This window comes from Mytilus edulis, chromosome 12 (genome assembly GCF_963676685.1).
Source record: "Mytilus edulis chromosome 12, xbMytEdul2.2, whole genome shotgun sequence".
Classification (NCBI taxonomy): domain Eukaryota; kingdom Metazoa; phylum Mollusca; class Bivalvia; order Mytilida; family Mytilidae; genus Mytilus; species Mytilus edulis.
The window spans coordinates 21,885,963-21,903,996 of NC_092355.1; the positions used below are offsets into that span (position 1 = coordinate 21,885,963).

The window sequence follows — 18,034 nt, forward strand, 5'->3', positions numbered from 1 at the left end:
AGAATTTAACAGAAAAGAGAAGTAAACGATCAGGGCGAACAACAAACATGGATTCTCCGCAACAGTTCAATAATAATATTTAAAAAAACACACACACACACAACTTAAATGACAAATCCTCTGCCCTTTTGATTGAGTTGCTTAATTATTTCCTATGCAAGTTTTAATTACGGCACCAAAAAATGTTGAAGTTTCTCCCATCAAAAATATTTAAACCAATGAATATAATTTTAGAAGTTATAATACTTAGTTTTTCAGTTTTTATTCTATTGCAAAAAAATACACTAGTCTCTTTAACGCATCGTTTTATTGGTGAGGCCCCTCATGGGGGTATCCAAGTAATAATATAATCACATATTTTTTATCAATATAATCACATAATCATTATTCATATTTTGAAACAAGATAATCAAATAATCAGAAATACAACAGACTTTGATTATCGAATAATCAAATAATCAGAAATACAGACTTTGATTATCGAATAATCAAATAATCAGAAATACAGACTTTGATTATCGAATAATCAAATAATCATGTAATATTTTGTCTGGTAATCAAATTATCACTAAAATCAGCCAAGTAATCAATAATCAAAAACTCCACAAAGAGGCTCATTGGTGTATGCATAACATCTTGTTGAAAATGTTTTTAAGTATGGTTTTACTTCGACTCTTAAACGACTGATTGAGAAAGCTGTATATAATCGGATTTATTGCACTACTAAGAAAATAAGATCTCAAGAAAAGTTGATACACGGTCTTTTGAATGTCTGTCAATTTAGAATAATATCCAACGCCTTCCAAATTTCTCAACAATGCCACAATGCAATACGGCGCAAATGTCACCATGAAAGCCAGTGTTACTATGAATAGCATAAAAGTAGTCCGACTTGCTTTATAGGTCCTTCCATGAACGTTTGTTTCATGAAATGAGCTGCCTAAGCGCAATGATTTACAGCTACGCCTAGAATACGCAGTGGATGTACTTGAGGATTTCTTTCTTCCGCCTATTTTTACAGGTTTAATCATTCTTTTGTTCTGCTGACCATTATCATTGCAATTTTCGCCGATGTGATCTAAGAACACTTCGTCGTACTTGGTTTTGTCGGATGCAGTCTTTGTAAGTGATACGTTTTCATCATGGTTCCCTTCATTGGCCAGAACTATCGTTTTCGACTCGATCGGTTGTTCCTGTGACCGATTAGAGCTGTTATTTCTGATAATTGTTGAAAATGTACGTTTATTGCTGACAACTTTTCCGCTAATTAATCCATAAAAGGTTATAAATAAAATATCAAAAAGCAAGTGAATCACAGATAAGCAAACTATTGTTATAAATGGATAATTTGTTTCTGCATATTCATTGACAATCAGACAAGTACTAGCTGTTACCCCAGCGGTTAAATGGAATGTATATGTCCCATAAAGGACCAAAACAGGAGATGATAGTGCTACGGCGAGGAGAACTGAAACAGCCACTATTATTTTAGCATGAAATGTTGTGATTTTAATGTTTAGAGATCGTAGTCTTATTCCAACAAATCGGGACACCGCAATCGCTAGCAGAACGAAAGACGTTGATATCGTACAAAACATAGAAATAAATCTAGAAATTTTACATAACCATGGATAATCAAATGTTAGGAAATTACGCAGTAAAAATAGTTCCATTGGCATTGCTAGCAAGCAGCTGATCAAATCAAAACATGCCAGAGAAATAATAAAGATGTCCGTCGTTTTCAATTTTGAAGATTTATTTCTTCCTTGGAAGCTTCTTGTCGTACTTTGGCATTTTTTCTGATAAAATATATAAATATAACAAACGAGTAAGTTCCCAGAAATTCCAATAATCATTAATAGAAGAATATAAGTAAACGATAACAAAAGATTGTTTCGAAATACTAAATCGTTAAATGTATCTAAGGTCGGAAAAGACGCATTTTCTGTTTCATTTCTTATATATTCAGAAATATTACGTCCAATTATTCCAACGACGTTTGAACTCGTTTCCCACGTGACATTCACATGCATTGTGCAATCTGCTTGAGTTATAAAATCTGTAAAAAACAAAAATGGATAATTGACAAAATTCATAAATTTCAGAATTTTTTATACATAATTTTTATCTGCAGCAGAAAATTTCTGTACAACTTTCCATGTAATGACGCCTTCCGTCGTCGTTACTTTAAAAACAATTGGTAAATTTATTCTGATTTTATTAAATTATTCTGATTTCTTTGAATACGTTTTAGCAAGAATGGTCTTACTATACATCATGTATATATGGTCTTTTCATATGGTTAAATGCACGGCATCTTAATCGAAATTAATCCGTAACAACAGTTAGTTCTGATTGGTTGCTTATGGCTGTGGCCAAGGAATTGTATATACTGTAACAATTTCTTGCTGTGGATGCTATTCAATTGGTTTGCATGAGTTGGGAACACGTCAAGAGGGGGAGGGAGACGGATTATATATAGATAGTCTAACGGTATTGGAATTAACTAAAATTGAATTGAATTCAAACTAACTGGTGGTGTTTATCGACTACGAGGGCTTACCAGACAGTCAAGGTACAGTTTAAAACCACCAGTTAGCTGGAATTCACGTTTGCGAATAGGTTCTAACATGATATAACGTTCAGTGACCTATAGTTGTTATCTCCTATGGCATTGGGTCCCTGGTGGAGGATTGGCTCAATGTCAATTTTATCATACATGTTTTATTCATTAAAAATTGCATTCGAGGATCATTCGGACTATTTTATTTTTGAAATATTCATTCCTAAAATGTATATATGTTACAGTGAATTTGTTAAATCAGGGACTTTTCAAAATCACTGAAATTTCAGGGATTTTGTATAATCACTGAACTGATGAGTGATTTTATAAAATCCCAAATTTTGACTAGGGGTTTTACAAAATCACTGAAATGATTAAGATTTTTTTTACCGCATTTATTATATAATTAACTTCAGTGATTTGTAAAAAAAGAAAGTAAAGTAAAGAAATTAAATTCTTTTTGTTTATCTAAAAATTCGTGTAAAAAGTCTACAGCAGTTGCACTCAACAAGTTTGAGGTTAAATAAGCCTTTCACATTATTACTAAAATGAGCAATTTTCATCAAACAACTGACACACTGTAGAAAAATGGCTCAGGGACATACATGATCTTTAAATCCAGAGCAACTTTACTCACAAAAGTAAATTCTAATAATTAAGGAAAAATTAAAATGTTACAAATGGAACCGGGATATTAGAACTTTTTTAAAGTAATAACTACAGTGAAATCAGACTTAACCAAAGCATAAGAATAGAATTCGTGCGTCAATAGTCCATGTCAATAAGTTAAAATAGAATAACACATAATACTAATAATTAATTACAGAATGTAATTAATAAGCTAACAATATAACTTTATTAAAATATGTACTAATATCAATTACTAAGAATATAAAAATATACATAATACATAAAATAACAGGCTATCACACAAACTCATGTTATTACCTTGTTCGAAATTAAGAAAATCTTTATTACATGTAGTGCTTCTAGAGTAATCTATAATGAACCGTATAAACCTATTATATCAATTTTTCAAATCAGATATAAAGTTATTACCGTTATGAGAGGAGAACACACATATGGAAAGAGTAAGAAATTAATTAGTTTAGGCTATGTGATCCAGTGGCAAATATTACATGTACATCGGGAATAGAGCATCTTATTGTGAAAATTGGTATATAAAAGCAAATAAGTATTGTTTTGTTAATTTACAGCCTCTTTAAAAGACATTAATACCAACAAAAATAATAAAGACAACATAAAACTATATAGGTAAAGAAGTATTACTTATACATGTATTCAAACACAAAGTGATAAAACTTAAAAAAAAAAAAAAAAAAAAAAAAAAAAAGGTTCTATATTATTTATCTCTATTCTTAAGATCAAAATCAAATCAAAAGTAAATTTTTGTTTAACGTAGATATGAAGTTTTTCAATATGGAGATGTTAGAAAAAAAGAGTAAATTTTGAAACACGTATTCATCAGTTGAAGATATTAAATTTTATGCATGTTTAAGACATTTACAGCATACTAGTCTTTATTAAAACCTGTAATCAGGGATTTTGTAATATCCCTAGTCATATTTTCAGGGATTGTGTAAAATCCCTGAAACTGTTAGTGATTTTATAAACCAGGGATTTTACAAATTCCGTATAACATATATATATCCTTTTCGTGGAAAGTCACATAATATATCAAACTAAAGTGTATTAAAAAAAATATATACGAGTATAACTGGTGAACTTCCGTTGTCCTTTTTCTATTTCTTGGAAAATCACATTATCTTTTCAGATCTTTTAAATATATTAACCTGGTGAACAATAGAAACTTATCGACTTACATTTAACTAAGGATTATATCTGATTGTTTTCAATGAACCCTAATATTACGGATACGCTTATTTTTAATATATATGTTTTAGCCATTTTGTTTTGAAATAATTTAATGTATAGATGCAAATACTTGATTCTCGAAAAGGGAGGTCAAAATTTAAGAAAATTTAAGGAAGGGACTTGGATAAACTCTTTACATTAACCATATACAAAGCTACGTATACGCTTATTTCTTATATAAATGATTTAGCCATTTTGTTTTGAAAGAATTTCACATACAGATGCTTATATCCATGATTTTCGAAAATGGGGGGGGGGGGGGGGGGATTTTATTAATACTAGTAACTGGTAAATATGTACCGCGCTGAAGTACGTACATTATTCATTATTCATTTTACAATTTTCAAAATTCAATAATGATTAATGAAATAATTCATTTTTCACTATTCAACGTTTAGTTTTTAATGATGAATAATGAAATAGTTTATATTACAGAATTAAAGTTGAAAAGCGAATAATAAAATAGTGTTTTTTTTTTTAGAATTTGACTGTGACACTATATTCCGTGCGTATTTCTGAATTCGTCATGTTGGTGTTATTTTACAAATATTCAAATTTTAAAATATCATAAAAATAATCAAAACACTCTTTGAAATTTTCATCTTTATTATTTACTAAGTTTATGAGGAAAAACAAGTGGGTTTCCTCCTGACTATACTTTTAACAGAAATTCCCTGTTTTAATGTATGGACGACCTGAATACCAAAAACATATATAAGAATTAAAATACTATACATTGTCTATCTTATTTTCACAAGACTTTTGCTATTCCTCACTCCTGGTTATAGATATAACTTGTCAATTGGGCCGCAACCCATTATAAGAGGCCGACCGTGCAAGGGCTGTATAGCCAGTCAAGGTCGTTAAAAACTTCCATTTGTTTGTTGTTATAAGAGGGGTTACAGAGGACCTATATGCCAAAATACTCATCCAAATTAAGAAATAGCTGCGACCCTTCATCCCCTAATTACAGATAAACCTTATACATCAATTGACAGCCTATAAAAAGAGGAAAAAAATGTATAAAGTCAATATGTTCCGGCGCAGCGCCTATGAGAGGAATTTCGGAGAACGAAATAACGTGAACATTAAGAAATAGCTTATTTTGAATAATGTAATGAACTGCTGCGACCCGTCAGTCCCTAATTACAGAACCATTTATATACTATTTGAAAGCTTATTGGTTTTATTCATAGAGGAACAAAATGGGTATACACAATATGTGCCGCAATGCCCAGTAGAGGAAAAAAATGGTTATAAATAATATGTGCCGCAATTCCCATTAGAGGGGTTACGAAGGATCTAAATGCAAAAATACGCGTGAAAATTAAGAAATAGCCAATTTTGAATAATGGAATGGACAGCTGCGACCCTTCATCCCGTAATTACAGGCAAACATTATACCTTAATCTAGCTAATGAAAAGAGGAACACCAGGTATATGTATACTAGTAGTCAATTTGTTCCGCAACGCCTATTAGAGGAGTTTCAGAAGACCTAAATGTCGAAATACGCGTGAATATTTTAATATAAGAAATAGCTTATTTTGAATATACCTGCGAACTGCTGCGAACCGTCAGTCCCTAATTGCTGAAAACTTGATACACCATTTGAAAGGTTATTGATAGAGGACTAAAGGGCCGGGTTATAAACAATGTGTGTCACAATGCCCATTAGAGGGGTTACGGAGGACCTAAATGCCAAAATACGAGTGAAAATTAAGAAAAAGCCAATTTTGAATAATGGAATGGATATTTTGAATATACGAATGGACTGCTGCGACCCTTCATCACTTTTAAATTACAAACAAACCTTATGTATAATTCGAAAGTTTTCAAAAGAAGGACAAAAAGTATATACTAGTTATCAATATGTTCCGCAGCGCCCATAAGAAAGGTTAATGACAAATTGATAAATACGGGATATAATGTCACAGTAAGTTTTCCTTTTTCAATTTCCTTTTTCACTTTTCACTTGAATACTGAAATATAAACTATTTCATTATTTATTATGTATCAAGTAGAAACCCCTATCGAGAGACAACCACTTAATTAGAGGGTCTCAACTTTGGACAGGCGCATATGTTAAAACATGTTTACGAGCACAGCCTTTCAATGTCACGCGTAGATCTTAAGTCACAGGTGCAGGTGACCATAGTGACCGACACATGTATTCTCTTTGTGGATACTTTGGATACTTTGGATAATTTGCTTCATATCTATTCTCGATCTTGAAAGTTTACAGCCGATTGCATTGAGTGTGTAGGCAAATGTAATGTGATTAGCTTGTTGCTGCATGAACCGTAAAATCATTATTAGGTAAGGTATACTACCCTCCTTTCGAAGTAACCTAGCCCTACTGACAGATAGATTGGTTAACTGTCGGACTATAAAAAAGAAGATGTGGTATGATTGCCAATGAGACAACTCTCCACAAGAGACCATTTACAACTATAGGTCACCGTACGGCCTTCAACAATGAGCAAAGCCCATATCGCATTGTCAGCTATAGAAGGCCCCTAGTCTTCTCTTAAAGGAGGGTAGTTTACCTCACCTTATAATGACTTCACAGTTCAGCTAGCAAGCAAACTAAGGGAGCTACCATTTGATTTTTATGGGAGGGGGGGGGGGGGCGGGGCTAGGATGAAATTTGAAAAAATAGGCAGGACAGGAGTTTTGATTAAAAAAAAAGGCAGGATGAGACACTTGCAAAAAAAAAGGTCAGGACGACAATTTAGGTAAAAAAAAAGTCAGGATAAACTAAAAAAAAAAAAAAAACGGCAGGACCGAACAGAGTGAAAAATAAAAAAAGCAGGACAGAGATTACAGCTAAAAAAAAGCTGGACAAAATTTTTCATCCTAGCCCCATCCCCCCCCCCCCCCCCCCCCCATTAAAATCAAATGGTAGCTCCCTAACAAAAGATATTACATTTGACTAGTCTACACACTCAATTTAATCGGCTGTGAACATAATAACATTACAGATACTATAATAAACTGGAACACTTCCAAGGGTTCGTTGAAAAAAAATGTCAAAATAAACACATCTAATGAAACCACATGTTTCTCTCCAGTCGTACGTACTATCTAGATAAACCGGAAGTAAACACTCTAATACTTACGTGGTTTTGAAGTATAGGGACTTGATTACAGGTCAGATTAAACATGTATATAGCTCGTTATAAATTAACTTCTACGTCTTTGAAAAAATAATCCAGTAACGGCATACATTTTTTGTTTAATGCCCGTAGATGATTAGAACTTAACGCGAAATTCTGACCTGTATCCTATGGTTTTAACAGTAAAGATATAATGCTTAACCTTCTACCACGATCTTTTAACATCTATAGAGTCAACTTAAAAAAGTCAGAGACCTGTCATCCATATGATACTGTTTTATGTCGTCCAGCAGTGCTGAGTTTTGTCAAGTTTTCACTAACTGGTGCATACTAATAGTGTGTTTAAATACAAAATATTCACATTGTTAAACATTCTTGCTGATGTTGGTTGGGTCATGTTTTAAAGTCCCCACTGCACTTAATATATAAAACTAAACTGAAGTCACTGACTTATTTATATATTTGAATGTTGTTTTTGTCAAAACATATATATCAAATAATGATTTATACTTTTAATATTCAAAATATATAGATCGGTAGCTGCTCACCACTACCACGAAAATAAATTATTCCCCCCAAACCCCACGGCACCGTGATTTGATTTTGGCACATACCATATTGGTTTATTGGTTGTCCCTAAACATGCTAAAATGTAACCTAATATCAGCCTGATCCAGAAAATTCGTTAGTGTTTATGTTATATTAATCATGATTAATACTGAACGGAAAAATGAGTTTCAAGTATGATAAGTTTAAGGTATTTTGAATTAATTACTTTCGTCATCTAGTTGTTTATAACTATTGATAAAGTCTAACATATATATCTCTATAATTTTGAGTTCTGACTTTAAGTTATATTCAATATTTTTTATTTCATTTTCTGGTCTTTTAAATTTAATATTGAGAGAAACATAACATAACGTTTGAAAGACAAAAAAATCTGATTTGAACGTGTTTTGTCAGTATGTGATCATCCAAACCACAAAAAAATAATTTGTCAATATGTGATCATCCAATAATAAAGAAAAAAATGATCAAACTTGCTTACCACACTTCTGTATATGCCATTTTCACTCTTGATGAATGAGAGTTCATGTATTTAAAATCCTGATAGTACAGTACGAAGTATATTAAAATGGTTTTCCCGTGGTTAAAAATTATGCAACCGATACACACAGGATATATAATTATAGTGTGTGATACTAAATACTAGTGACTTAAGTATATATAATGTATCATCATAATACAAATGCCTATAATAATCATCATAAATACATTCTGTCAATGTGTGTAAACATGTGTGTAAATAAAATAAAAAATCTAAGGTGTTCTTCTACTGGAGCATATAATATTTTAATTATAAGAAGAAATGTTTGATTATGAATCATTGTGAAAATTTGTGACTTTTCCACTCCTTTTATTTTTTATTGCCGGTTTAACCGACATATCCAATGAAAAAAATCTGCTATATACGTAAGATGATAACTTTATAATATTATATTTATGACAAGTTTTAAACATAATGAATTGATAAGTTATGATTTTGTAACAAAAGATAACATTTAAATTTGAATCACTCGGTGTCATCTGTTTCAAAAGTTGGGGTAACTGTTGCTGAGAACTGTTGTATTGTATATGCAGCTAGATGTTCATTTCAATGTATTATTTAAGTTTTGGTCTATTATAAAGTGTTGGTCTATTATAAAGTTTTGGTCTATTATAAAGTTTTGGTCTATTTATCTCGATTCTTGATTAATTATGCTCATTATTCTCCTCGTTATTCCGTCTGTTTTTATATTTTTAAGCACCCCTTTATTCATTTTATATTGTTCCTTTTTTTTCGTTCAGGTCCTCATGCAAAACCCCGTAACAACTATTTACTAGTAACTGAAAGCGAATTCTTTTTCTAGCTTAATAATTAGACTTTTTATTAAAAATGATTAATATAGTTAATTTAGACATTTTAAGACCCCAAACTACGTAGACTATATAAAAAATCGGTACAAGAAAGACGGCGAGTGATTTAAAACAATATGAAACTGATAATCTCTAAAGCGGCAACGTTTAACAGGGCGAGGGCATTTTAATATTTTTATCCTCGGGTTCGTACCAGTTTCCTGGGATTTGAAGAGCAAATGAAAAATTTCTAAAGTCATTCAGTTTACGCTATACTACCAAATAAAAAACAAATACGAGATAAATTAATTTCAACACCTATCAACTTAATCCGAACCTGGTAAATTAAAACTGCTTAAACCCTTTCAGTCTGATACTTGTTTAAACCAACTGTTTGGAACTATAGGCTGAAATCTCAATGTATGGAACTGGGCTGAAACCTAAATGTATATGGAACTGGGCTGAAACCTAAATGTATATGGAACTTGGTTGAAACCTAAATTTATATGAAACCTTATAAAAAATATATATCTATAACTGTCGGAACAACAGGGTAGCACTAAGGCATGGTTTATCAGCAAACATTCAGCTGCAAATGTGAGAGATGTGTAACAAAAAACCCTAGCACCAGCTCTGTTTGGACAATTTACACTGAACCAACTCTCTCCTATATCTATATTCTGTCAGCAGGTTTCAAACACTTCACTATTAAACTGATCCTGCTGTAAACTCTTTTCTCTCCTGCTTCCTGATCTTCTTCCTTCAACGTCTTCAATACAAATAACAACTTCAACGACGACGATGGAAGTTTTTTTCGACCTTGACTGGCTATACAGCCCTTACACGGTTGGCTTTAATGGTGATGGAAGTTAATAACGACCTTGACTGGCTATACAGCCCTTGCACGGTTGGCTTTAATGATGATGGAAGTTTTCAACGATCTCGAATGGCTATACAGCCCTTGCACGGTCGGTTTGGCTTTAACTGGAGGTAGCTAGCTACCTGCTTTAACTTGGTAGCTACCTCCAATTATACTAGGAACGCGGACCTAGAAGAGAGCACCCTATCAACACCCGTACAGGGGCGCGTTCAATATCGTAACATATAGGACTACGTAACATTTGACTACTGAACGTGTAAGTAGCCTAGCTGCTATCAAGATATATTAAGGTAAAGCGTCTTATAGCAACTAAGGATAAAGGGATGCATGATTTCAATGATAAAAAAATCAAATGGGAAAATTCATAGAGAAACCGGAAAATACATAACTATATGTATAGAAGTATTATTACATTCTTAAACTATAAATTCGTAACACTAACTAACCAAGGTCGTAGGGACATTATTGAGGTCAATATTTGTTCATATTGTAAAACTTAAACATGTTAAGAGTGTTTTTAAATATATATGTACAAAATTTTAACTTTTTTTTTAATTTGATGTTTCATAAGACTTTCATGTTCTTTAATTAATTGCCTCCAACTCCTCAGATGTACTTGTATTAATTTCCGATATGTTTTCTTAGTGCAAACGGATTTTTTTTTTTGAGTACTTAAATTTTAGGGTAAATCCCCCTAATCGGATAAAATTGACGATCAAATTGCCAATTTGAGTTCCAAGAAAACATATATCATAATTTAGTACAATGTTAGTTGCTTAAGTTCAATGTAATGTGTCGTCATTCATGAACGAAAAATACCTGACCACACCATATTATCATGCGTGTATACCGGCTATATTATTATAGCAAAACATTGAATACATTCCTATAGCATTACATTAAGCACATTCTCGTAGAATTCAACTTAGTACAGTAAGTAATACACCAGGTGCATTCTTATACTATTATACCTAAATTTTTATAGTAATACACTAATTACATTCTTATAGTTATACTTTAAATGTCTAAATATAGATTTGTATAGTAATACACTAAATACATTCTTATAGCACTAAGTTCATTCTTATAGCATAGGAAAAGGTAAATTCTTATAGCAAAGCACAAGCTAGATCTTTTCTTTATTCATAGAACACAGGGGCTTGTTACAATTGCCGGGTTTACTATCCATACGAACCCCTAAAAAAAGTTAGATCTAAGGGGTTCGTATGGATAGTGAAACCCGGCAATTGTAACAAGCCTCTGTGCATAGCACTAGGTCCATTCTTATAGCATAACACTAGGTACATTCTTATAGCATAACACTAGGTACATTCTTATAGCATTTCATTAGGTACATTTTTATAGCATAGCACAAGATTTATATTTTATATATAACATAGCATTATGAACTTTTTCATATCATAAGCACTAGATACATTATTACAGTAACACACTATGTAATGTACATTCTTATAGCATAGCATTATGTATACATTCTTAATGGCATAGCATTATGCATGGATTATGTCACACTATTGTTTCGGATAAAGGAGAAGGTTTGGTACCTGATTAAAACTTTTGATCAATCTGCAATTGTTTGCACCTGTTCTAAGTCAGGAATCTGATGTTTAATATAGTTGTCGGTTTGTTTATGTGGTTCATTAGTGTTTCTCGTTTCACATTTATTTTATTGATAGATAGATAGTTTATTAACCTCTCACCATTTTATACACAATACAATATTTACATATATCATAAAACATAAATATTACACCAGTATCTTTTTAGGGCCCTTTATAGCTTGCTGTTCGGCATGAGCCATATGGCTCCGTGTTAAATAGACCGTACTTTGACCTGTAATGGTTTACTTTTATAAATTGTGACTTGGATGGAGAGTTGTCTCATTGGCACTTATACCTCAACTTCTTATATTTATTCTTAATAGCATATATAGCATTATGAACATTCATATAGCATAGCAATATGATTATTCTTATAGCATAACATTGTATCATTCTGACCTCATATACCTACGTGGAGTTATTTTCTTTCAGTCCTTCTTTTGAAGAATCCACCCTGACGATACAAAGTTTCAATGAAAGGAGTAGGTCCGGTAAGGTCCGATTTTGGCCTCAAATTTCAGGTTCATCTGACGAAAGATTTTGACCACTTTTTAAACACTTAAGTGTCTATTTCATTCGATTAGATGCGTTTGTGTGAAACAGTGGCGGATCCAGAATTTTTCATAAGTGGGGGCCCACTGACTGACCTGAGAGGGGGCCCGCTCCAGTCACGCTTCAGTGATTCCCTATATAAGCAACCAAATTTTTTCCCAAAAGGGGTGGGGCCGGGCCCCCTGGCCCCCCCTAAATCCGCCTCTGTGAAAGATTTTAACTGATTTAGTAATTAAAAACGATCCGATTCAAGCCTAAATATGAAAAATCTACCAAATATGCCGAAAAATGTCACTTTTCAGATGGTTTTTGTCAAAAATGAAAGTGGCCGCATCCGTGTTCATCCTCAACCTTTATATATGTTATGTATAATCATAAAATACAACTTACATTTCAATATTAAGGATGAACACGAATGCGGCCACTTTCGTTTAACACGAAAACCGTCCAAAATTCAACTAAAATGCTAGAATTGTGAAGATTTCAGGAATTTAGCATGACGTAATGGTGCTAGTACCCGATATATGTGCATTGTATTATAAAAAAACTGCCCATATTTATGTAGCAGAAGCATTCTACTGTCCAATAAATAAATAAAAGTTTACATTTTAACAATTTTGTAAAACTGCTATATTTTGGGGCCAAAAACGGGTCTTACTGGACCTACTCCTTTGCTTCAAGCATAAAATAATGACCTATGTAAGGTCTTTATTCCTGATTCAAACTTTCATTTACTGACTTTTTAATTCGTGTGATATCTATCATGTGTTGTTGTCAATTGAGGTTGTACTTATAAGTGTCCATATTTCGCTGGTTTAAGACAGAAACAATCCTTTCTTTCGTTCTTTTGTCACTGTTATACAATCGTGTTGACAAATATTGCGATACTTATGTATCAATATTTATATATAACTATAACAATCTTATATTAGTACCGTTGTGCAAATCTTTAGACTTATATATTTATTCCTTTACCTTCGTAGCATCGTTTATGCTAGACGATCATGCACAAATGTATACGTACATATCTTTTTAAAGACTTCCGATATACATATGTCGCGTACAAGTTGAGATTTAGTATGTCAGATATATATAATAATATAGCATGCATGTGCAATACTAGTGTACACAGCTACTTTTGCATAGATACTATTTCAGTACCAAAAATATGTAGTACTGAAAATCTACTTTTAATATTCAGTTCTATTTTGTTACTTTGAAATTATTGTAATATTTAAGTAATTTACAGTACTTGATTTGTACTTGAAATTAAAGTACTACAGTTTTTTGGTTAAACCGTTTTATTTTCAGCATTTTTTAAAGTTTGTCTATTTCAAATTTCTTAAAGTTATGATTTTCAAACATGGAATATTGTCATTACTGTTGATATTATTTATGTACCAAAATTTTAAGTACAAATAAAGTACCTAAATATTACTACAATTTTAAAGTAAAAAATTGTATTAAATTTTCAAAGTAAATTTCTGGTACTACAGATTTTAAGTACAGAAATAGTACCTAATATGCAAAAGTAGTAGTGTACATGTTATAAAATGTGCAATGCAAAAAATACAAGCTCTAACATGTACAAAAGAACCTCGTACATCTTATAACATGTATAAGTTATTGCTTAAATTGGTTTTAACTTGCTAATGTACAAAATCTTGAAATTAAGATATATTTCTGATATTATTGTATTACAATATTAATATTTTCATTTTTTATGATCAATTATGCAAGTGTGTTTTATCCTTTTCGATACAGTAATTGGCCTGTCCAGATGATTAGTTTTTATAATTACTTTATACCTTTTGAAACACACATTGCAATAAGCAAACATTATTCAGTATTCTCAACTGCTGAATTATAATTGTGAGTTTCTACTTTGAAGGTAATTGTACGATACGTTTATACTAGTTGAGACTTATAAAGATGCAAGAGGATAAATAACCAGGACAGATTTTCCCAATGTAATCCTTATGTCGAGGAAATCTCTACAATTGAATAAAAACACTGTTGTCATAGTAAAATAGCTAAAATTTAAAATAAGAGTGGTCAGTCAAATGAAAACCATTTTTTCTCTTTCTGTCCTTCATTGAGTATGCATATATATATATAAGTACGTCTGAGTCAGTGACAACCCTACAACAGATGTATCCATCGGATCGCCACCAATGATGGTGATACATGGCTGTGTACATAATGTATATACAACTCGTCTAAACATCAACCCAACAATGTTAGATCTGTAAATTTGCTTTCGCAAATTTTTGGTTCTTCCCTCGCCGGGATTCGAACCCATGCTACTGTGATATCGTGACACCAAATCGCCTGCACTGCAGCCGTCCCGCTAGACCACACGACCACCTGGGCTCTCAAAAAAAGACCTTTCGGTGGGCATGTGTTACCTTTCCACGTCAGTTTTTAGACGAGTTGTATATACATTATGTACACAGCCATGTATCACCATCATTGATGGCGATCCGATGGATACATCTGTTGTAGGGTTGTCACTGACTCAGACGTACTTATGAATATAATTATTTTCTGTGACTGTATCTTACATTAATTTGTAGGATCCTTTACTATAGATAATTTAGCTGATCTGTAACAATAACATCTTCATGCCTTATATATCATGTACTGTAGTACGCCGCTAGATTTAAACTGACGTGGAAAGGTAACACATGCCCACCGAAAGCTCTTTTTTGAGAGCCCAGGTGGTCGTGTGGTCTAGCGGGACGGCTGCAGTGCAGGCGATTTGGTGTCACGATATCACAGTAGCATGGGTTCGAATCCCGGCGAGGGAAGAACCAAAAATTTGCGAAAGCAAATTTACAGATCTAACATTGTTGGGTTGATGTTTAGACGAGTTGTATATATATATATATGAGACTGTGACCTTGCTTTAATGTTTACATACTCTTAAAAAAAAAGGTCGAAGGGTATAATCTAAAATTTTGAGGCCTATAGTTCTTAAAGATTTCCGATGAACCAGTTATCTTCTGTGTTGCCTTTGGAGAAAAGAATGTCAATATATAAAAGCGTCACATTGCTGTAGGTCATGGTGGACTGCTAACATCATATAATGACATCCCAGAACCCGGCAAACATAAGCTTTCTAAACTATGGGGCGAAATCAGGGTCAAAAATACTTATTTCTGTATATACATAATTCGAATTACGTATATACAAAAATAATTACGTATATACGTTAATCGAATTATGTATATACAGAAATAAGTCCCTATACACAGAAATAGAATTACGTATATACAAAATTAATTCCGTAAACACAGAAATCGAATTACCTATATATACAGAAATAATTCAGTATACACAGAAACAATTACGTATATACAGAAATATTTATGAATACACAGAAAGATAGTATTTCTGTATGTACAGAAATAATTACGTATATACGTTAAGCGAATTATGTATATACGTAAATTGAATTTCGTATATACGTAAATCGAATTTCGTATATACATAATTTTATGTATATAATACATATTTATTTCTGTATATACGGAATTCGATTTATGTATATACAGACTTGATTCGATTTACGTATATGGGCGTTTTTCAATAAAAACGTATTTTCTTGTCCTATCCACTTTAAAAAAAATGTGTTTGATCTTTGCAAGTAATTTTTTGTGCAGTCAGTACATTGAATTAGATTTAACATTTTTAAGCAAAGAAACAGTTTATTTTTAGAGGGATTGATAAGATAGTGACTCCTGAATGGTCCAAAGCAACCAAAATGGCATGTCCCTAGACCGCCTGTTCAACATTCATACTCTAAAATATCGTAAAAAAATGAAGAAATAAATGTTTTTTTTACTTTACATAAGTTCTTTAATAATTCAAAAGTATGTTCAGAGCCAGCATATTCTAATGGACACATTTCAATATAGGTTTTTTAATTTCAGAAGGTGTGTCCCTCACAAAATGTCCACTACGAAACGAAGTCATTAAAATTTGCCAATAAACAGTTTTATAAAATCAATGTAATTTTTGTTTGCAAGAGATATATACATTTAATAGGGTCTTACAAAAGAAGTGATGCTTTTATAACGGCAATTAAATTGTTGGTAAGAAAAATTGAGCACATCAAATGGACCAGAGTGAAACCGTATTTTTGATAATGTCCCCTACGAAACGGGTCAAATCTCCTTCAGTATCTGGTTTTAAAATTATGAAAAAAATATCAGTGTACAGCTTGATAAATACTTTGATGAATACAATCAGTCTTGTTATTATTGCAATATAGGGATTGTGGGGAAAAAATAAAACATGCGAATACGTCCCTTACGAAACGGTCCCCTACGAAACAAGTATGGGAGAAAAACGTTTCGTAGTGGACACTACCACTACCATTGAGTCTTTTTTAAATCTTTTTTCAATTATATTCGTGCAAAACAAATAACAAGGGTTAGTTTCATGTAATATTTATTATGTTTTTATTAACATATAATAGGGTTGATGTCTACTACGAAACTTTTTGTCCACTACGAAACGGTTTTGTCCACTACGAAACGCATCAAAATGTCCCGGCACTACGTAACGTGAGTTGAACCTTCATATTTGAAGTACTGTCTAATCTTTATCGATAAAATTGGTTTTCCAATTCAGAAAAAAAAAGATATTTTTCTAGTATTTAAAGTAAACAAACTGGAATGTCTATAGGAAACATTTAAAATTGCAAAAAGTATGTGTGTTTAGAAGAAATTTCGTAGGGGACAAAAGTCCCGTACGAAACAGTACACAAATTATGAAAATAATATCATTTTAAAGAATATTTAAGATTGCAGTTTTTGTTTACAAACAGGTCTATTATAGAAGTATTCAAAATAACTCTTAAAATTAAATTTTAGACAAGTTGATTTTCCATTTTTTTTAGGTCTGAAAGTTGCGCTTTTATTGAAAAACGCCCATATACGTAATTGTATATACAGAATTCGATTAACGTATATACATAAATCGAATTCCGTATATATATATATGAGAAATAATTATGTTTATACGTAAATAAGTATTTTTGACCCTGATTCCGCGCCATACTTAACACTACAGTTGGGACAATATCCCTAATGCGCCTTGAAATGAGGAACAAAAGTCACGTGTAAACAAAAAATCTCTGTGTAGTGATATTTGACACATTTCTATGATAAACAAATGACTGAGCTGAACCATTTGTGTTAATTTAGAAAGTAAGGGAACACAGAATAAATGTGTAAAAACTATGGAGCCATTAAATGTGTTCAAAGTATTAAATTTTTAAAGAACTTATTGTGTCAAAAATGGGATTTTTTACCATGAGGAGCCACATCGCAAAAGGATACTCGGGGTTTGCTAATTTACGGAAAAATGAATCACACTTCGTACCCCGAAAATTTAACCACATATGTAAAAATGTCTCAGCTTCGAAACAAGCCATCATACATATACAAGTTTATGATATGGGCTGAGCAACAGAAGAAAACGTTACCATTACCGCCTATG

General features: G+C 32.1%; 1 protein-coding gene across 1 annotated transcript; it reads right to left on the reverse strand.

Annotated features, from left to right (window-relative positions):
* Nucleotides 1-246: 246 nt before the first annotated feature.
* LOC139498019 (alpha-2Da adrenergic receptor-like) lies at nt 247-8,759 on the reverse strand. The gene is made up of 2 exons (XM_071286311.1): nt 8,625-8,759; nt 247-2,059 (listed from the first exon to the last, which is right to left on the reverse strand). The coding sequence occupies exon 2, from the start codon at nt 2,031-2,033 to the stop codon at nt 615-617; it is 1,419 nt and encodes a 472-aa protein (XP_071142412.1). The 5' UTR covers nt 2,034-2,059; nt 8,625-8,759; the 3' UTR covers nt 247-614.
* Between the last annotated feature and the right edge of the window lie 9,275 nt (nt 8,760-18,034).